General features: G+C 53.9%; 6 protein-coding genes across 6 annotated transcripts; 3 read left to right on the top strand and 3 right to left on the bottom strand.

Annotated features, from left to right (window-relative positions):
* Positions 1 to 246: 246 nt before the first annotated feature.
* Positions 247 to 1,342, top strand: CCM_08940 (plasma membrane ammonium transporter (Ato3); the record flags this gene model as incomplete). The annotated part of the gene is made up of 5 exons (XM_006674076.1): positions 247 to 440; positions 506 to 595; positions 663 to 886; positions 951 to 1,135; positions 1,190 to 1,342. 5 exons carry the CDS (start codon positions 247 to 249, stop codon positions 1,340 to 1,342), a joined length of 846 nt encoding a protein of 281 aa, XP_006674139.1.
* A 747-nt stretch (positions 1,343 to 2,089) lies between these two features.
* Positions 2,090 to 4,359, top strand: CCM_08939 (Dynamin family protein; the record flags this gene model as incomplete). The annotated part of the gene is made up of 4 exons (XM_006674075.1): positions 2,090 to 3,749; positions 3,823 to 3,863; positions 3,965 to 4,205; positions 4,283 to 4,359. 4 exons carry the CDS (start codon positions 2,090 to 2,092, stop codon positions 4,357 to 4,359), a joined length of 2,019 nt encoding a protein of 672 aa, XP_006674138.1.
* Positions 4,360 to 4,846: 487 nt separating this feature from the next.
* On the top strand, positions 4,847 to 6,097 carry CCM_08938 (beta-lactamase; the record flags this gene model as incomplete). The annotated part of the gene is made up of 1 exon (XM_006674074.1): positions 4,847 to 6,097. The coding sequence occupies one exon, from the start codon at positions 4,847 to 4,849 to the stop codon at positions 6,095 to 6,097; it is 1,251 nt and encodes a 416-aa protein (XP_006674137.1).
* Positions 6,098 to 9,084: 2,987 nt separating this feature from the next.
* CCM_08937 (uncharacterized protein) lies at positions 9,085 to 11,899 on the bottom strand (the record flags this gene model as incomplete). The annotated part of the gene is made up of 6 exons (XM_006674073.1): positions 9,085 to 9,522; positions 9,993 to 10,258; positions 10,288 to 10,346; positions 10,421 to 11,079; positions 11,208 to 11,296; positions 11,368 to 11,899. The coding sequence occupies 6 exons, from the start codon at positions 11,897 to 11,899 to the stop codon at positions 9,085 to 9,087; spliced, it is 2,043 nt and encodes a 680-aa protein (XP_006674136.1).
* Positions 11,900 to 13,050: 1,151 nt separating this feature from the next.
* CCM_08936 (uncharacterized protein) lies at positions 13,051 to 15,185 on the bottom strand (the record flags this gene model as incomplete). The annotated part of the gene is made up of 2 exons (XM_006674072.1): positions 13,051 to 14,923; positions 14,977 to 15,185. The coding sequence occupies 2 exons, from the start codon at positions 15,183 to 15,185 to the stop codon at positions 13,051 to 13,053; spliced, it is 2,082 nt and encodes a 693-aa protein (XP_006674135.1).
* A 2,784-nt stretch (positions 15,186 to 17,969) lies between these two features.
* Positions 17,970 to 20,251, bottom strand: CCM_08935 (ATP dependent RNA helicase; the record flags this gene model as incomplete). The annotated part of the gene is made up of 3 exons (XM_006674071.1): positions 17,970 to 18,130; positions 18,186 to 19,974; positions 20,030 to 20,251. The coding sequence occupies 3 exons, from the start codon at positions 20,249 to 20,251 to the stop codon at positions 17,970 to 17,972; spliced, it is 2,172 nt and encodes a 723-aa protein (XP_006674134.1).
* Between the last annotated feature and the right edge of the window lie 454 nt (positions 20,252 to 20,705).

The following is a 20,705-nucleotide window of genomic DNA, read 5'->3' as shown; positions in this document are numbered from 1 at the left end:
AGGGGGGGGGGTTCTCATCTCAGTAGACGATCGAATGCGCCAATGCTATGCCGGGGCTCATCCCATCTGTATATATGATGTGGTGAGCTAGTTGCCCAGCCGTTCCCACAAACCTCTTCCTTCATTTCTTGTTATACAAGATTGTGTGTTCAACTTGTCCCTTGGATCTGATTTCTCCCACTTTACATCCCCAAGTATATTGACTTTCTTTGCGGCTGCGGACCTGACCAGCAACAACACGAAACAATGTCCGACCACAGCAACGGCATCAAGAAAGGCGGCGACGACTACGTCGATAGCTCCCACGAGGCCGCCCTCGGCCGCTTCCGCTCCGCCGCGAGCGTCGCCATGACGCCCGAGCTCTTTGAGAAGCTGTACCTGTCGCCGCAAAACGCCGTCAAGGGCGACTTGCGCAAGACGTTTGCCAACCCGACCCCCATGTACGCCCGGCCCTGTCCCCCCACCATGATTTTAAAAAGGAAGATAATATGCTAATTGGATGCAGTGCGGTTGCTGGCTTCCTCCTCTGTCTGACGCCGCTCTCGTGCGACCTCATGGGCTGGCGCGGCGCCGGCGGCAACGGCGCGGCGAGCATGTAAGCGCGGCCACCCCCTCAAACTCGCACATCTCCGCCGGCAAGCCCCCGGAAACTAACAAAAAAGCCCCGTGTACTACTTCCAGGGCGGCATCCTCATGACGCTCGGCGCGCTGCTCGAGTGGATCCTCGGCAACACCTTTTCCGCCGTCGTCTTTGGCTCCTTTGGCACCTTTTGGCTCTCCTTTGCCGGCACCCTCAGCCCGTCCTTTGCCGCCTTTGCGTCGTACGCGCCCGCGGGGGAGCCGGCCGCCGCCGGTCTCGAGACGCCCGCCTTTAACGCCAGCTTCGGTACGTATCCGGACTCATTACATAAAACCTGCCCGCGCTTTGACTAAACGTTGGGGGAACTTAGGCTTTTGGCTGCTCGTCATGGCGCTGCTCTGCGTCGTCTACATGATTTGCGCCATCCGCACCAATATTATCTTTTTCCTCATCTTTTTATGCCTCGTTATTTCCTTTGGCTTGCTCACTGGCGCGTACTGGGTGCTCGCGCAGGACTTTGCTGGCAATGCGGCGCGAGCGCAGAAACTGGTCGTGGTACGTTTTCCCGCTTCCAAACGTATACAAAAAAAACTGACAAGCTGGATACAGGGAGGTGGCGCGGCTGGGTTCGCTTGCGCGTCGCTCGGATGGTACCTCTTCCTCGCGCTGCTCTTTGCCGCCGTCGACTTTCCCATCCAGCTCCCTGTCGGCGACTTGTCCTCCTTGGTCAGGGGCCACAGCGAAAGGAACAAGATGGCCTGAAGGAGAGAGATGCCGTGCTAACTTGGTGAAGGAGTGGGCTGTGGTGACCGGCTGGGAAGAGGAAGCAATCGTATTCCGTCATACAGCTGTGAAAATTGTCTTGGTGAGGCTGGCCGTGGCGATGGCGGATTTCGGTGTAATGAGAGAGCGGATGTTCTACTAAATCCTAGGTATACCGTAGCTTTAAAACTAATTAGTAAGACACTTGCGCGTCAGGAGCATCTTTATCGTTCATAGAAGGTTATTTTCCGTCACAGGTGACCTGTTCAGTGCGCCGCGCGTCTATGCGCCGACAACGCCTCAGTTGAGAGAGTTAGGGCTTAGCATATGATGACACAAGTCGGAAGACAGGAAACAACGCATCGCTTTTCATTAGATCGGTTCGTCAAGCCTTGCATTCATTCTTGCAAGCGAGCCCCCTCGCTCGTTGGCCTCATGGACAACCCTGGATACCCGGGAAGCGAAACCTGACAGCCTTGTTAGGCAGCAGCACTTGCATCACGTGAAGGCTGCATATGTGTTTCAAATGACGGCAATAAAAAGAAGACACTTTCGAGTTTTTGATATCAAGAGCCTGCCGTATCCATTCTACCTGTCCAAGAAGCGAGTACGCCCTCGACTGGGTCTCTCCTCGTCGCTCTCTGGATTCCCTGTCGTTTTACGACAACACAAGCAAGTTGCTCCCGTTGGAGGTCCTTTTCCACACCAGAAACATTCTCCAGGAAGAAAAATAACTCCAGAATAAGCATGGGCGAAGCCCCCGAGCATAGCCGGCGGTGCCACACCCCGGTCACCGCCACCAACGACCCTGTCCGTCGTCTTGACGTGCCTCACATCGTCGCATTTGGTCGTCGAAATGCCGGCAAATCTCGCGCTCTCGAGGCTATTGCTAGCATCAACTTCCCAATCTCTTTCAGTAGTTCTGCCCACTACGTGACTGAGCTCACCATGAGCCCCGGTCCCGCGTTTCGCGTCACCGCGTCAGTCCGGCTCGCGGACCCCGACGCGCGGGTCCGGGAGCTTTGCACGGGGCACTGCCTCGCTGACGTGCAGCGCTGCCTCGACGAGGCTAGGGCTGCGTTTCCGAGAACAGATCCCGAAGGTGACTTGTCCGACAGCGTCCTCGAAATCTGCATTACCGGACCCGGCCTGTTTCCGCTGCGGCTGGTCGACGTGCCCGGCGCCTCCTTTACTGAACGCAAGGAACAGGTTGAGGTCCAACGTGGATGGAGTACCGCTGTCACTACAGCAAAAGTCACGAATATCATACGCGGATATGTGAAGCCTCAAAATACCGTCATTCTTGCTGTTGTCGCGGCCGAGGATGCTGCTCGTGCTTGCAGCGACACTGTCACGGTAGCCGCAAGGTACGACCCCGAGAAAAGGCGGATTCTTGGCATTGTCACCAGAGCAGACGGCGCGGACAATGCCGCGAGATCAAGCGAAGCATACCAGAGGCTTGAAAACAAGCTGCACTGGGGATGGCATCTGCTCGGCGGCAGTGCCAGCACGGGCACGTCGGCGGACGAGGCCGAGGACCCCGATGCGGACGACTCGGGTATTCCTGGACCTAATTCGGGAGCCGCCTCCCTGCACGAAGCACTCTGTGACTTGCTGTTCCATCAGATGCAAGCCCAGATTCCGGCGGTGAAGGGCTCCGTCCAGGCGAGCCTGGCCGAGCGCCTGCAGAGCCGTGAGGCACTGGGTCCGGAGCGGCCGGCGCTGCGGGACCAGTGGTTCTTCCTCGTGCAGAGCGCCTTTGCGTTCCAGAAGCTGTGCCGCGACGCCCAGCAGCCGGAATACCCCGACGACGGCGCCGCCGCCTTCTTCCACACCGGCGGCGATGCGGCGCAGCTGGGCACACGACTGCGCTGCCTCGCCCGCGCCTTTAGTCAGATCGTGCACGACTACGGGGCTGTCGGCAACACGGTCCGGGACTACGCTTCGTATGCATCGGTCCCGCCACCGTCGAAGCGCCTCTCGGAGCTCCTCGCGCTGCAGCCGCGGCGCCCGCGCGCGGCGACGCTGCAGCACATCCCGCTCGATGAGCTGCATATCAACGCCAAGGCCATGGAGGCGAACGGTGGACAGTCACCAGCCGCCTCGGCCAGGGCGCTCTTTCGGAGACTGGCGGCAAACTGGAAAGCGCTGGCGTGGCAGTATGTGCAGCATGCGCTGTGCGAGTGCAGGGCGTTTGTCGAGCTCGCCTTTGAACATCTCGTGCCTGCGTACGGGCACACTAGGGATCTCCTTGTCGCTCGTTTTGTTGAGCCCTTTTTTGAAGAGTGCGAGGAAGCTCTCGCGGTCAAGGTGGACGAGCTTGCAGAGCCGTATGAGAAAGGGTACTGCTCGCTGTCGGAACCGACCGTTTCTGAAGACATCCCGGTTAAAAAAGTGCGAGGAAAAAGTGAGTGCAGATTAAGAAATAGCACCGAATCCGAAATCCATTGCAATGCTAAGCCATGGAGGCTACTATACAGGGCCGCCGTCCATCCTTGAGACGGTGGAAAGTTACTACGACGTAAGTCTATCGAGACACTCTTCTTGCCTGTCCTTGTGCATGGCTTTCCATCGCGGGTACCGTCTATTCCCATTCAAGGAGATGACGCTAATCAAGCGCAGGAATCGCAAGCGACCTTTACCGACAATGTCGTGAGCCTCGCCGTGGAGCGCTGTCTCGTTCGGCGCATCGGGACCTTGTTTACGCCAGAGATAGTCCGCTGCATGTCCGACGAAGAAGTCGCGGAAATTGCCTCGGAATCGCTGCACACGCAAGCGCAAAGGAAGCTACTCGAGCAGCAAATCGAGACGCTCACATCGGAGCTCGACTACTGGTGCAGATTCAGGGCTACAAAAGCGCATTGTAAGTCAACAATCGTGGTGGGCTTATTTTGGCTGCAGAACTTTTTACCTGACATTTGTTTCCTTTTTCTTCCTCAGTCAACCTCGTGCTTCCAAGTGAGTTTCAGGCGAGCTCGGCGCTCGCAGACACCATGGAGCCAGCGCCTGTCAAGTAAGAGATGGCCACGGGCAAAACGTTGCCCACGGAAGAAACGCTTGATGTCGTATACGATGGGGAAATCCCGGTGCGTCATTCAATCAAGGAGGAACTGGCCTTTCGAGTCTGGCCATCAAAAATTGAACCGTAAAAGAGCTCCAACAAAGAGCTCAAAGCTACGACCAATAGTATTGGCTTTAGGGTCGTTTAAAATTTCCCAGCTTTTGTGTGATTCATAGTGACCATCTACTCATGACGACCGTTGTGAGGCGGACAATATCCCCACCGCTGACCGCGAACTTCCTGCAGGAGGGACATATGTGATTGGAAGGAACGGTGTGACAACACATGTGACTAGGTTTTGTTGCTTTAAAGCTGTGCAACGTGGCCTTATCACGCGGATATCTCAACGTTGTCTACATCTTACAGTGTGCATGACAAACACTACGAGTACCATCAACCGCACCATCAACTACACCATCAACTAGCTCTACAATTCTGCCATGATGACGCTAGTTCAAGGACATTGCGACCCCAAATTCGCCAAGCTGCGCGACCTGATGCACGAGTTTCTCGCATCGGGCCAGGACATTGGCTGCAGCCTCTGCGTCAACCTGCACGGCGCGCCCAACGTCGTCGACCTCTGGGGCGGCCACGCCGACGCGGCGGGCACGACACCCTGGACGCGTTCCACCATTGTCGCCGTCTTCTCCGCCACCAAGCTTGTCACCAACCTGGCGGCCGCGATGCTCCTCTCGCGCGGGCTGTTGCGCGCCGATGACCCCGTGGTGCGGCACTGGCCGGGCTTCGCCGCCGCCGACGTCACCGTCGGCCAGGTGCTGGCGCACACGGCCGGCCTGTGCGCGTGGGGCGACGACGTGACGCTCGCCGACATTTTCGACGCGACCGGCGCGGCGGAGAGGCTGGCGCGCCAGGCGCCGCTGTGGCCGCCCGGCACCGCCATGGGCTACCACGGACTAACGCAGGGTGTTCTGGTCGCGGAGCTGGTGCGCCGCGTGACGGGCCTGTCTATTGACTGTTTCATCGCGCAGGAGGTGTGCGCACCGCTCGGCAGCGACGCCGACTTTCAGCTCGGGTACCGCGCGCGCGACGCCGACCGCGTGGCGCCCGTCGTGGCTCCGCCGGGACCGTCGATCCGGGAGCTACGCAGCAGACTGCCCGGCTTCCACCCGCACTCCCTCGCGGCACGCACAATCTGCAACCCCGAGCTGCTCGCGAGCGACGCTAACAGCGCGCTGTGGCGGGCGAGCGTGCAGCCGTCAGCCAACGGACACACCAACGCGCGGGCGCTTGTCAAGATCCTATCGTGCTACGCGCTCGGTGGCGTTTGCGCGGGCGGGAGCCACCGTCTGCTGTCACCGGAGACGGTTGCGCTGGTGTTTGGGGAACATGCGCGCGGCGTGGATCTGGTCCTGGGCACACCCGGGCGGCGCGGGCTCGGGGTGTATCTGACGGGGGAGGGGTCGGGCCGGCAGGGCAAGCTGCCAGACGGCCGCGTCGCTTGGGGGAGCGGATGGGGAGGCTCGTTTGTGGTCATGGATGCGGATAGGGGGATGACGATGGCGTATACGATGAATCGGATGGTGAATGGAGAGAATCCGTCGGCGGCGGCGTTTGTCAAGGCGGTGTATGATGCGCTCGGCGTTCAACTAGACGACAAAGCACATGACAACCAACACATGCACGAAGAACAGATATTCCCAAAGGGGATAAGAAAGAATCAGGAAAGGTTATAAATCGCCTTTGGCGGAGCAACTGGTGAGCGCTCTGCTTTGAGGATCTCGGGAGTGTTGGATGCTCTACCTGAGCAGTCGGCTCGCACAGCTGCACCCTACTGACAAAAAATCCAATCAAGTTCCATCTCCTAGAAATTACAGGGCGGTAGCTTCTTACTAGCGGGGTACGTAGGGCTTAGTATGCGATAGCGCTAATACACAGGTACCGGATTAGACTTGCTAGTAAAAGAGTTATTATTAGCCGAACGCCAGGCACAACCATCAAGAACTTCCTGCTCGCTGCCCGCCCCGTCACTACTCCCCAGCTACCAGAGCCAGTCCAAGAAAAACAGCTGCCCACTGTCACCCTCGCCCCCGCCGATTCACCCTCCAAGACACTCGTTGAGTTACGAAGCGTCTCGAAAGGCACCGCCCTACAGACTTGGAATCGCCTGGTGGACGTTTACCGACAAGAGCAACAGCGGCTATGAGCTAGTATGTAAAGCAGCAACATTTAAGCCAGGGTCGGGTAGGTGCTACCAAGCCCGAAGGGGAAAACCACGATACTAAGATAATAAAGATAATACAAATAATAAAAATAATAAAAATAATAAAAATAATAAAGATATCAAAGATAATAGAGATAGTAAAGATATTAAAGATAATAGAGATAGTAAAGAAATAAATATAAGAAATATAAGAAATATTTATTTTAACTTAACTCTAGTACTCCCCTAGTTAACCTATTAGATAATGTTATTAATTATCAACCTTCTATTTAAAGGCAAGTCCCTAGGCAACTGAACTTACCTAACGCCACTAATAAACTTTTTGCTCAAGGTAAGGAAGGAGGCAACTCGCTTTTTTTCACGGCTCATTCACGGTTCGCGTTTTTATCACGGCTTATTCACGGTCCGCCGCAGCAAACGGAAGAAAAAAACGGGGATGTTAGCAACTGAATATTTATTTGTATGTGCTGTCTTCCCAACTTGGTTTATTTCTTCCCTTCCTCATTCTTATTTGATTCGACTTCAACCACCACAGTCCGAAAAGGAGATGAGGCATGACCAAAAGACTGCGGAAAAAATCCACGGCACCCTCGCTGGAGCTCATACTGAAGGGATTGGCGTGCGCTCTTTCACCTGTATCATTGTCACGAGATATGATGGCAGAGACGACGACGACGACGCCAACTCCTGTGTTTGGAAATGACCCATACTTGGGAGTCATTCTCCCTTGGCATGGGCTCTTTCGAAGCCCTGTGTTGAAAGAGCCCACACCAACCCCCCAAGCGGATTCAACATTCACACGATGTCAGTGGACAAGGAGCTGGAATCGTCGGGAGTTGCCCATCTTTGCTCCCTATCAGAGCAGTCGCTCAAGAAGCTGCGGAGCGACCCTCAGCTGGCCGAAATTGTTTGTGACAATGTCAAGGGATTCTTTCAACATTGTAAGTCCAAGTCGATGCTCTCGCCGGCCGTCCCCTAAATAATTATCCATTAGGCTTTGGAAGAATACATAGGCTGCCACCAGAGACCCGAGAAGCAGCCTGTTCTGCGCTCGAGGAAACCGCCCCCGAGAACCGGAAACGTCGTCAGCGTCCAGAAAACCCGTTCATGATCCCTCCGCTAGCTCACCAACGGAGACCCTGTTACGACTTTTACTTCCTCTAAATGACCGAGTTTGGAGAGCTTCCCGGCCCGTTGCCCACCTCCGACCACAACGCGCAAACGAGCTCCTACCTCCACCCCCATCTCTCCCGGGGGGGGCACGGAAGCCGAGATTAGGCATCGCCGGTATCTTCGAGCCGGCGCAGCCCGCGGTTGACTCAGACACCACCCTGAGCGAGATGCTGAACACTTGGAAAGAGAAGGCTAGTAGAAAGACCAAATACCCAGAGGTCAGTAACTCACTTGGCTTCCCCCCCCTTCTCTACGAGAGCCCGACAGTTGGACTGACTTATCCATTTTCTAGGTGAACAATCGCGACCGCCGCCACTGCGTCATCACCGGCCAGGGGGCTGAGGCATGACCAAAAGACTGTGCAAAAATTACACGGCACCTTCGCTGGAGTTCATGCTGCAGCTCCTTTTTGGTTCTCGCTTTACCGCTCGCCTTGATCATCTCATGGGCTCATTCAATTCCTCTGACAAGGACTGGAACGAGGACGTTTTAGAAGGCATGACCAGTGCCAGCGCTGAATATGAGCGCGATGAGACGAGACTCCGAGTTATCGGAGGTATTGTCGCCCTCGGCATCAGTGAGTTTCTTCTCGTCCTTTGGAATGAAGTAGCCGCACTGCACGCCGTCTTCGATCTCTTGGCCCGCTCCCATAAGGATGTCGATGGACAGCTCCATGCCAGGCTTCCAGCACTTGGCATATCGTTTCAGCATGTCCCATTCGATATATGCGATCAGTGGAAAGGTGATCAAAAACGGTGATCGGTTTTCCGTTGATTTCAAGGATTACGAAATGCTTGCTTTCCGTTGGGCCGTATGCATGATCTACTGTATGGCTGGCGCCGCTCGCAGAACCGAGGAGCGCGGCGGCAGATGAAAAATCAAATTGCAAAGAGAAAAAAAAACAAGAAGAATGGTCAAAAAAATGTACAACACCCGGTGTTCTGGTTGTCACCGACCCAACTACTAATCTGGCGCTCAAGTGGTTTTCAATCGGAGATCGGGCGGGATCCAGAATTTTCACTCGGCTATGGTTGGGCTCCATCAGCTTGAGGTTGAGTCCGAGAAGACCTTGGTACCGAGGTGGGCCAATTTGGTACGATGGAGACCATAGATGAGATGTCGTCGGGACCTGGATTCAAGAAGAAAAGCTATCATCATGAGTCTTCCGAAGCAAGCAATTCGAGCGATGGCACCAAAGCCAGATCAAATGCTCCCTCTATGTCCAGCAGAGATGATCAGTCAAACCAAGACGTCGCTTCAGGTTCGGACGATGCGGGCCTCGCTACGCCACCGAACAACCCTCTGTCGACGGCCGGGGTGTGCTACTTACGCGCATGCCAGTGGGGTGACCCCGTATGCGATGATGCGCTCGCCTACTTCCTGGGCTTGCAGTGCCTCGAGAAGGATGAGCGCCAGCTTGGGTGAGTCGTAGCAGAAGAAGCGGACCATGGCGAAGCGCGACTCCGGGGCCGAGTACTGCGGGCCCGCTCGCATGGCGTAGAACGCCCACAGGAGTCCTCTCGAGATGTGGTGCGTGAACTGCTCGTTGATGTCCTGGACACCGGCCGGGGCTCTCGCTGCCTGCATGATCGGTCTGATGTCGTCTGGTGTCAAGCTGACCAGCTCGGCGTACTCCTCTGCGTCGACGTCAAAGGGCGTCTCCTCCAAACCTTTCAGCAACTCCCCGAGGCTAGTAAATCCACAGAGGACCTCGAGCTTGTGCTTTACCGAATGGCCACTACCGGCTTGGACAAGAGTTGAGGCCTATCGATGGTTTGGTGTAATGGAAGATGATGTATGCGGAAGAGATTGCTAGCGAGAGGGGTGCTGAAGTCCAGTAGATATCGAAGCTGACTCAGTATGCAATGTTATTCTTGCAATTCTGCATTATGTTGGGCAGGTATCTTGCGTTTCCTTTGGCAACAGTCAATCAATACATGTACTGGGTGATGACAGACGGCCCGGAAGCCGGAGGAACGATCTCCCAGTATATCTGGCACATATGTGTACCATACAACCAGATAGAACTTACACAATACAACAACTTCACCTCTCATCCTATGTGGGCCCTGTTGGTTACAATACTGGGACCACCATGGTACACATAGGATGAGAGAGATGTAGTTGTATTGTGTAAGTTCTATCTGGTTGTATGGTACACACATGTGCCAGATATATTGGTTGACGGGGGACCGTTCCTCCGGCTTCCGGGCCATCTGCCATCAATATCGTACACCGAGGACGCGGTATACGTCGTGTTTGCTCTGGATCTTGCGCTTGGACGTGACGTGGGAGCAGTTCCAGATCGCTTGTTCATTTCGACGGTGGTCTGCTGGAGGCATCCAGAAACGGACAGTGTCGCAACACCTTTGACGGTTCACGGCAAACAGCGCGATTTGCGATCCTCGAACGGGCTTGTGGAGCGACGCTATTCCCACCGCCGTCGTCATGGCTTCAAGTATCGAAAACATGTCGACATGATCAATTTCCATGAGATATCCTATTAGCAATCTTTAAGTCAACCTGAACGCAAGCCATCGAACCCCTTCTTCCGCCCTCTGCTCTCGGGACCACTCTTTGTTTCTTCCCTGTCGCTGTACCGTTGTCGGGCGCTGGTTACCCCTTTCTTTTCCTAGTTTCATCGATATCATATTTCCCTGACCGCCCAAAGTCGGACTCGGAGTCCGTCTCCGCGTCCACCTCCCACATCCCCACGCCGCCAGCTAAGCATAGAGCCAGACTAACAGCCCATCGAAAAGCTAGCATGATGTACATGTTCTCCGCCTGCCTATGGTCGCGGTGTGCAATAGAGAATACTTGGTTGTCGAGAATTTTCTCACCAGTAACCGTATTAGTTTCGCATATGCCAGATCGCTGTTTGTTGAACACGGTATCTGTCCTCAGCATTGATTTGATGTCCGCCTTTCTGGGGGAGGAGATGTAATGGTTGGCGACAACTTCGTTTTCAAACAGCCAGTGCACAGAGAAGTATACAGTATGCTCTTCTCTACCCTTTGTGTTGCTGCTTTTGAGGGCGATTGGGCGCAGTGCGAGATACCCGTCGTCGAAGAGGCGACCGAGGTAGAGATTAAGCGTGATGATATTCCACTTGGTATGGGAGTTGCCGACCCTTGACGCCAGTAGCTCGCGAGCACGCGCTGTAAAGGTAGGACCGAACAGTATTTCAGGAACCCCGAAGAGCTGCTGAAGCAGGCGTGTCGAGCCTGGGCTAGAGTTGGTGTCGAATGGCATGATATACGTCTTGCAGAGAGCGTGTCGCTTACCAGAGATAGCACAGACAGCTTCGCCTCGCTCCCCGTCCTAGGAGTACTATTAGTGAATGGATATTGCGAAGAGCTAGATAAATAGAGGGCTTGTAATAAGACGTGAAAAACGACTTAAGTATGAACTGATAGGGGTAAAATAAAGTAATATATAGAGATACTTACGTGCAAGGTGTGTCTTGAATGTATGGCGTCCCATGACATCAGAGGCTTATCCCGGTAATGACGGTATCGGATGGACACATGTCCCGAGCCTGTTTTTTGTTAGTCGGGGATCAGGATCAATCGACTGCGTGTAGATAGATTATAGGAATAAAAAGCTCACATAGTAGAAGAAACTCCTTGGCGGAGTCACAGACCGTCTCAATCAGCTTAGGGTCTTGTGACAGCCGCATTAGAGAGTCATCACTCATACTGTATAGAAGACCATACATCCACCACGTCATTTTCTTCCATCCCATACCCAGGCGACACCAGGAACGAGATTCTGAACCAACGGGCACGACGATAGACGAGTATATAGCTTCAATCTTTTGAAGCAACGGGATCTTACTCTGAAGTGCCGTTTCAGAGTCCTTTGTCAACGGCGGAGGAACATAAACATCCGAGACGGAGTCTTTCCAGGACAGGAAAGGAACATAAACAGATTCCTCAGAGTCATCAGAGTCATCAGGGCTATCAGACTGATCCGAGTCATTCGCGTCTTCGGATCCATCACAGGCATCACCAGAATCCTTGAAGTCATCGATGTTGTCAGGCCTGTTGGGCGCAGGGTCAACAGTGTCAGTGGATTCAGAAAGATCGACAGGCTCGGCAGGCCCGACAGGCTCGACGGAGGCATCGCGAGCGCCAGACATTTCGTCGGTCGTCGAGTGCGCTGGCTGTTTGGGATGGTCGAATGTGCTGGCTCTTCAGTGTTGTCAAGTGCTGTAACTATTCCGATGAGGAGACGTCTCTCTGGTAGTAAAAAGGACTTGGGGATGATGGCCGCGTCTTTTTTGATCTGAGGAAAATATTGTAGAGGACGTTTGCGATGGCTGCAGTTGTTGAGGGAAGTGAGTTTCAGCGACAAGTGCCAAGGCGGCGCGACACCTGCACTTATAGAATGCAGGCGGCACCTTGCCAAATTATTATTTCACGGTGTCCCTAGGTAGTTAGGCTTTGGCGTTTGTCAACTCTATTTTGACTCGTGGCGATTTTTCTTACGGCGCGCAAGTATATTTTAATTGAAATAGCGCGGTCGAGACAACGCTTCGTGACAGCCCTGTCCAAGTTCGGTCTCATTCCGGAGTACTCCAGAACGCATCTAAAACCAACAGGTGCGGCTCGAAGGAAAAGGACATTTATCCTTTCCTTTCCGACGCAATGCGAGGCAGCAACATGACGATTCCACGATTTACCTACCGATCAGTTGACCCTTTCGAACAACACACAATTGCACTACCTAGGCAGTCATGACTAGATGAAAAAGTTTGCTCTTTGGCCATATAGGTACTCAATAAATCACGACTTGACACAATCCATGGAAGTTTCTTTGACTGTTAATTATATACAGAAGCCGCCTCCTTGCCGGCAAACAGAACAATAACCCCTTTCAAAAGTTGGGCCTCTACGCCAAACGGAAAGACCTCGAACATGACTGAACTGCGCTCGTGCGGATGTGTTTCGTTTCAGTTTATCGAGGGAAAGAAGAAGAAATGTCAAAAAAGTGTACATGTTGTGGATGTGTGTGCGTGCGTGTGTTGTGCTCCGTTCTTGTCCCTGTTGTGACAAAAAATGCCTTGCTTGTGGATAATTTTTCCGTCTATATGTCAGTGTTCAAAGGTGGAGAGAACAGGAAAAAGAAAAAAAAAATCAAAATGCAACTAGATGCTGCTTTGTGATTCCAGGTCGACTCCGAAAAAGTGTATGCCGAGAGATGCGTAAAGCAACGAGAAGAAAATGCGCCGTTGCTCAAAATCGAAACTCCGAAAATGCATGGTGGTCCTGATTTTACAACAGGATTTGCTTATTGACGCATACCCCATTGAGGCTTCAGTTGGTCACCAAAGTTGCCCGTAGTAAAGACGGTATCGCCGGGTAGACGGCTGACGCGGCCGGCACCATTTCTGATTGCGCCGAGCTGCACAGCTGAGATGCCGCTACGGTTGCTCTTGATGCTTCCGGCGTCGCTCGCGTTGCCGTCGTCTTTGAACCTCTTCGGCGGCGCAAAGTCGAGGCCGGTAAATGTCGATGACTTACGAAGCAGATGCGGGCTAGGAAGGGCAGCGAGCTCGTCAAAGGCTGTGACAATGGGGGTAGTACCAGCGTGGCCCGGTTTGTATGGTCGGCGCTCACCCAGAGGGCTTTGGCTGCGACCGGCAACCTGGTCTTTGAACAGTTCGGGCGGTGCAAAGTCCATGGCGTTCAGGAGAGCGTTGTCATCCTTGAGCTTGGAGGGCGTGGGCAGTGTGTTGAGAGCGGCAGGCGGGGGCAGCTTCCTCTTGGGTTGGCTGAAGTGGCCATGGGAACCAGCGCGGGGGCGGCCACGTCCTCCGGGCAGACTCATGCCGCCGACAGAGCCAGGCCCTCGTGGTCTGCCAGGACCCGGGGGTCCGCGACGGGCGCCACCAGGGGGCGGTGTCATGGCGCGGCGAGTAACGGGCTGAGCATATGGCATGACAAAGGCATTGCTATCGGCGTCGTAGTAAGCCGCGTCACCAAGGTAGCCGGCGTTGTAGTCGTCCTGACGTTCCGGTTGGCCTGGCAGGGGCGGTGCGTCGGCATAGTCCTCAAAGTACTCCTTGTAGAAGGATCTGATACGATTGGCGCGGTACTCGGGGTCCTCAGACTGGGTGACCTCGGCAGGCGGCAGAGGTACAACACCAACGGACAGTCGCTTGGCTGCTGTCTGCGGAACACCCAGGCCGTCACCCATGTGGCCTTGGTGCAAATCATCGGCTACGTAGTCTGTGTCTTCATAGTACTCTGTTGTGTGGATTTGAGGGTAAGCGTCGTTGTGTTCGTCGTAGACTACATGGCTGCTGTCGATGGGATGGCTATACATGTCTTCGGAAGGAGACAAAACAGTTGGCATCCCAACATTGAGACCCAGTCCCTGGTTGTGGTGGGGGTTCTGGTGACCGATATCATCGCTGAGCTGAGCGACACCAATCCGGGCTTCATGATCGACGGTTCCAGGAAGCTCGAAGCGGAAGCTGTTGTCAATGGGCAGACCAGTTTTGGGGTCTTTGGCAAGGGCAGCGGGCGGGGAGGCAACATCGGGCATCTCGTAGATGCTCTGGTCGTCGGCGTGAGCGTCGTGTACAGTGCCGATCTCAGGAACGATTGGCTGCACGGGAAAGTTGTTGTCGGGGATAGAGGGAGGTGCTTCAAGTTGTGCCATGTGAGCAGGCTCTGGCTGAGTTGGCGTAGCAAAGGGGTCGGTGGCGAGAGGCGACTGAGACTTGGAATGTGAGCGAGGAGGGAGGTTGCTGGCGAACGATTGACGTTTGCTGCTCCTGGGAGAATAAGGATCTCCGGGGAATGATCGAATCGAAGAGCCATCACCACCGGAGTAAAGAGGCACGGTGTGGTACGGGTCCTGTCGATTGTTGTACGACTTGGCGAGAGAATGGATCGAGTCCTTGGACTGGTTGAGATCTGGGGGGAGCAGATAGGGAGAAGAGAGGTTCATATCCATGGACAACTGCCCCGGACGGTGCTGTTGCTTCTCGCCGCCGGCACCAAACATGGACGTCATTCGCTTCCCCTTAGATGGAGCTTCGTCCAAGCCGTAGTCGAGGTTGGTCTCCCGGTATTTGGCATCTTCCATGTGCATGCGTTTGACGCTTCGTCGGTGGAGGAAAAAGAAGGTGATGGCGGCAGCAACGACAGGAATACTGTACTGTATTAGCAAGAAAATGGCAGAGCCGTGGCAGCAGCAGCATCTTACACAACTCCAAGGGCAATAGCCAAGTTAGTCGCATTGGGGCTAATGCCACGACCACACGTCTCGTTTTTAGAGCAAATACGGTCCTCATCCGCCCGGCGAAGGATCCGGGAGAAAAATTTGGGCCCTTCTGTAGCAACTTGGCGCGCCAAGTTACCGTGCGGATGCCTAGGCTGTGAAGCAGCGACAGGGCTCCCTTGCTGATTGTCCATGGCGGAGGAGCTCGACAAGAAAGGTATGTGAAATGGCAGAGAGGGCGCTTGATAACGAGACTCAGGCGTGCATTTCCGGGGATTAAGACGTGGTTAGAGGACAAAAATAACAGTCGTTATGTTCCTCGTCAGGTGGTGAGAGCTAATTGTACCACCAGGAACGATATTTGGGCGAAACGATGGCGACGGAGCGTACTGCAACGGCGAGAACTGAGAGAATTCGGCGCGGAAAATGTCGAGAAAAAAACAGACTCGTCCAGAGTCGGGAGGCGGTTTCGAGGATCGAACGGGCTTGCCGTAGGGTGAGAAAGGAGTGACGCGGTGTATTGGGTGCACCGAAGCGTGGGTCGCTGTTGAATTAAGGAATGACTGTAGTATGAGTAAACAAACCGCTGAAAGCAGAGAGCTGGAACAATCTAAAGAGTGACGAAAAAGAGCGTGAGGATTGGACGAGGAAAAAACACGGAACCGCGAGGCCGGCCTGGAACGAAATTGCTAGAGAGGAGGGAAAGGAAGGGAAGGAAGAGAGAAAAGAGAGTGTTTGGATGGATGAGGCTCGCAAACGGGAACAGGAGAGGGGAGGGCGATGAGCCTGCTGGGGTGAGGGTGGACAGGCTGGGCGAATTAGACAGGGGGCTTTATCCTAGTCAGGTACCAGCAGCGGGCCGACTGAGAAAGAAATACAGGACACCGAGCGCTGGATGACAGCTCATTTGGCGACCAAGAAACCGCTACAATTGGGTACATCAGCCACTGCCGCTCAACTTTTGGGGCTTGTTAACCTAAGGCGGGTGCCTGACGCTAGAACTCGAAGCGGAAAGGCACCAAACCAGGCAGGCCAGGGCTTGAGCGAAAGGCAGCCAAGGTGCGAATCAGCGGCATCGAGCCTGGGTTGGGTGCGTGCGTGTGCTCCAATACTGCTCCAATACAGCTTACCGAATGGAGCTGTACCGCAGTGCAAAAAAAAACATGAGCGGGGCGATTACTGGTAATAATAAGAGCGGCGGCGGTCTAGGCAGTGCTGCAGACCGGCCGCCATTGCTCGTGACAGCCAATTGCTTTGTTGCAAGAGGTTTATTACTGGTAAATTGTTAATGGGCCTCTCTGTTGGAAACCCGCCACAGACTACTAGGGGTTATCGTGACAGGGTTTCGCTACAGAAAAAGGGACAGCTAGTACGAATTATTAATATCAGATAAGAGTGCTACCAAAAACACCGAGCTGCAACGATGAGGAATTTCGCACAGGCAGAATCGTTCGACCAAGAGGAACGTGGCGACGCTGATGTACGGGATGGTTCGCCGAGTTGCGTTTCGGTTGTTGTTATGCATATGCATGTTCATTGCGCAGGACAGGGGGACAAAGGTCGGGAACGCTGTGTTTCATGCTTAGGTACCTACACAACTGCCCGAGTGCGATATGTTGCACGCCTCTCTCTTATCGCGTGCTTGATATGTACATAGGTGTGTATAGAATACGGGACGCAACTATGTATAAAATCTCCAGTGGGTAATTTATGCAGAGATGGGAGGGGGATTGTGGGCGGATGACCGTCCCATTTTCCCCTTGTTTGCCACCGATGCATGAGAAACGACTTTCGATAATAAAACGCCAATCAATGGCCTCGGGGTTCCACGACTCTTGGCGTCTGCGATCGAGGCCTTGTGCCATCGCCGAGCTCTTGAATCCAACATTTTTGTTAACCAGAAGCGTATCCCGACTATTTTGCATATTCATGCTTGATAATACCATTGCACTCGTGCTCCGTCGGTCAAATGTAACGTCGACCCTGGAATATCAATGGCCAGGACCACATACGCTAAAAAAAATCAAAGCAAGTCCCCAACTACCGCAAAATCCAGGAACAGGAAAAGGGGGCGCCAGCTCTCGCAAATTGATTGGCCCCAGGGGGCGTTGGCACAACCCACTCGCTCATGCAGGTACCAGACAAGGAAGCAAGGAAGAAGGCAAGGAGGTCATCATCATCATCAAAGAAATGAGGTGTGTGGGGGGAATTTCTGTCTCTGACAGCAGAAATTCACGGCACGACCAGTCAACTTTTCTGCTTGCTTCAAAAAGAAAGAAAGAAAGAAATGTTGCTCCGGTTAGCCGGGCCTTCTAGACGAAATGCGCTCGCTTGGCCCTCGTCGAACCATCAGTTCGCACACGACAGCATTCCAGCCTTAAGCCTCAAAACAAACAATGAAGCGGGGAAGTGGAAAGGAAAACCTGAGGCAAACCGATAATAGCAAAGAAGACCCATATGTATCTCCCACCCTGCCAATATTAATTGTGTCATGGTTAGCGACGGGGGCTTTTTCTGAGCGCATTTTAATGCCAGATAACATCCCCTGCTTCTTCACTTGTCCAGATTCTTGCTTATTTTGAATCAACAAAATCTATCAAGTTCTAAAAATACACGTCTACCAGTCTCTCAAATATTGTTGCTTCTTTGTTGCACTTATATTCATTCCCACTGCCACAAACTCTGTTCGTGCCTCTCCCGTCCAGCTCGTAGACCGTGCCTTGCTTCTCCATTCTTGCATCTTAATATATTTCTTAACTCGTCTTTTGTTCCTCAATTCGATACTCAAAGTTGACGAGAGCCGAGAGTTGCAATCCTGCACTTCACAGATAATTAACTAATTCATTAATACCTAACTAGGCTCTCTGACGCCTTGGACCTGCAGATGCCAGCGTTCTAGACCCTCCCGGCATTGCACCATTACCAGAAACCATTGAATAGGAAATCCGCCGAGAGGCGTTTCTTCCAGTAACTAGTTACTATGAAGGCCATATTCTTCTTGCCGGCCGTATGGCCCAGTTTGGAAGAAGCCCTGACAAAGAATACTTGCAGCGGGAGAGAACTTCTGGGAAGAGACGCAAGCCAGCTATGGTGGTGTCAGCCATCGAGGCGCTGTCATGTAATTCATTGGACGCGTAGACTATGTCCGACTTGGCCAATAGTATTACAACTGCACTACTGCTCTCTGCGCGTACTTGTCACCTGGTAGAATTCTGGCGCATACTCCAGCAGCCAACCCTTTTCCGTCTTGCTCACCTCCCGTATGTAGGTCTTGTCATTCGTCTCCATGACCTCATGGAAGACGACCCAGTCTGCCTTGCGCCCAAACAGCAGCGAGCTCGGGTGCGCGTGCAGCACCGTGCCGCCCTCGACGTTTCGAAACGTGCCGTCCGCCTGCATCCGTGCTGCGTGCGCAAAGTAGCCCGCCGTCAGGCACCGCAGGATCGCCTCGGCCTTGCTGGCCCTGTCTTGCTGTTGTGGCTGCGACAGGGTCTCGTCCACAACGATGCCGAACCGCTCCAGGTACCGCTTCAGCTGCGCGCGGATGCTCACGGCGCGCGTCATGGCCCGAAAGTTGAGGTGGTTACCGTGGCAAAACTTGGCTTCTTTCTTGCCACGCGCGACAAAGGCCTGGTACGCGTTGAGCAGCGTGAGGTGGTCGCCCTCCTCGGCGGCAAACTTGCGCCGCGCGCTCTCCATGGCTTTGCGCTCGCCCTCATGATGGAACCACACGTTGCTACCCAGACTCGTCATGGCCGCAATCGAGAGCATCTCGCTGAGGCAGCCAAACGACGGCGCGGACAGAAGCGTCTTGGCCATCATCGGCTCCACGGCCAACTCCGCCATACGCATGCCCAGCGGCCGCGTCAGCTTGGCGTACTCGTCCAGCGCGCCGAGTGAGTACAAAAGCTCCAGTGCTTTGCCGACGAGCTGCGAGGGTGGCGGCGATAAAAAGTCGAAGCGCACGATGTTGTCGATGCCGAGAGCCTTGAGCTGGAGTATGGTTGGGGCAAGATTCGATCGCTGAATCTCGGGCGGGTTGCTTTGTGCCAGCCCGTTGAAGGCTTGCTCCGTGTAGAGACGAAAACATTTGCCGGGCTTCGTTCGACCGGCACGTCCTGCGCGCTGTGCGGCAGACGCCTTGGATATGGGTGTTGCCGTTAAGGACTCGATACCCGTCTTGGGATTGTAGGCGCGTAACTTGACATAGCCCGTGTCGACGACAAACACAACCCCGTCGATGGTCACTGATGCTTCGGCAATGTTCGTGGAAAATACCACTTTTCTTGTTCCTTCGCGTGGTTTATCAAAGACGTACATTTGCTCTTCCGTAGTCAGACCAGCATAGAGAGGCATCGGCTGCAACGCTCCGTACTTGGCTTCGAGGTCCGTGGCGCGTTCTGAAATAGCCTGTACTGCAAAGTCGATTTCCTCTCGTCCAGTCATAAACACCAAGATATCGCCCTCGCCTTCCTGGGTGTGTATGTCCACGACTGTGGAGATGGCCTTTTCGACATAATTTTCCGCAGGTGCTTCTAGATGCATCAAATCAATCGGAAACGTCCGACCTTCCAGGCTGACCACCGTTCCTACTTTGCTTGTCCCATTTTCGTTGTCAGTTTTTGGCGCTTCCTCGCTGCTCAAGGTGAAAAATCTCAGAAACGTCTCCGCCTCTAGCGTCGCGCTGCTGATGATGATGCGCAGCTCGGGGCGCTTCCTGCGAATCTTTTTTAGCAGTCCAAGTAAGATATCTGTGCTGATGGACCGCTCATGGGCTTCGTCGACCATAATCACCGAATATCTGCTCAAGAGCGGGTCAACCAGCGCCTCGCGGATAAGTAGGCCGTCGGTGAGAAACTTGATACGCGTCGACGCGGAGGTGACATCCTCGAAACGTATCGAGTATCCCACCTCTTTTCCAACCTCGCACCCGACCTCATCAGCGACGCGTAAGGCAACTGTCGTGGCTGCGACGCGTCTTGGCTGTATTTGTTAGCGCGTCAGGAATAGAGTCGCGTGCTTCTCGTTGTCAACGTACCTGCGTCACGCCAATTATCTTGCCGTCATTGCACCATCCAGCCTTTTCCAGAAACTGGGGTATCTGTGTCGTCTTTCCGGATCCGGTTTGGCCAATGACTATCGTCACCGGATATGTCTCTATTGTGTATAGCAGGCTCTCTCTATGTTTGGCGATAGGCAGCAGCGCCGGGGGCTTATGCAATGCCGGTATGAAGCTTGCATCAAGATCATTTTCTGCCATGGTTTAGGCAGCCGTCAATCGCTGTTTCGGGAAAGAAACGGACGCGACAACAACCAATGGGCTTTTGCACACCGGAATTTCGGGATCAACCAACCGTAGCATATAACTCACTCAAAGCCATTGCGCAAAGAACATCACGGCCCTCTCAAAAAGTTGGAAAACAGATAAGTCGCGTTTGGAAAGAAATAACTACCCTGGACCGAACCGGGTAGAAGAGGCTGAAGCTTTGGCGTGGCGAAGCAAGTGTGGCTTGGGGCGTCGTCTCGTCAGTGGGGCACGTCATCGTTGTCGCAACTACTCGACCCCCTCGTTATGACACCAGTCGACGCCCAGTGAAACGGAAAGCATCCGATGTCTGCTTTTTAAGCACATACCCGCACTTACCACTTCATCAGCGATCGCAGTTATCCAACCTCAACACCAAAACTTCATAACCTCATAAAAGTCGTGCTGC

This window comes from Cordyceps militaris (genome assembly GCF_000225605.1).
Source record: "Cordyceps militaris CM01 unplaced genomic scaffold CCM_S00007, whole genome shotgun sequence".
Classification (NCBI taxonomy): domain Eukaryota; kingdom Fungi; phylum Ascomycota; class Sordariomycetes; order Hypocreales; family Cordycipitaceae; genus Cordyceps; species Cordyceps militaris.
Note: the sequence above shows the minus strand (reverse complement) of the source record. Positions and strands in the feature narration are given on the sequence as shown.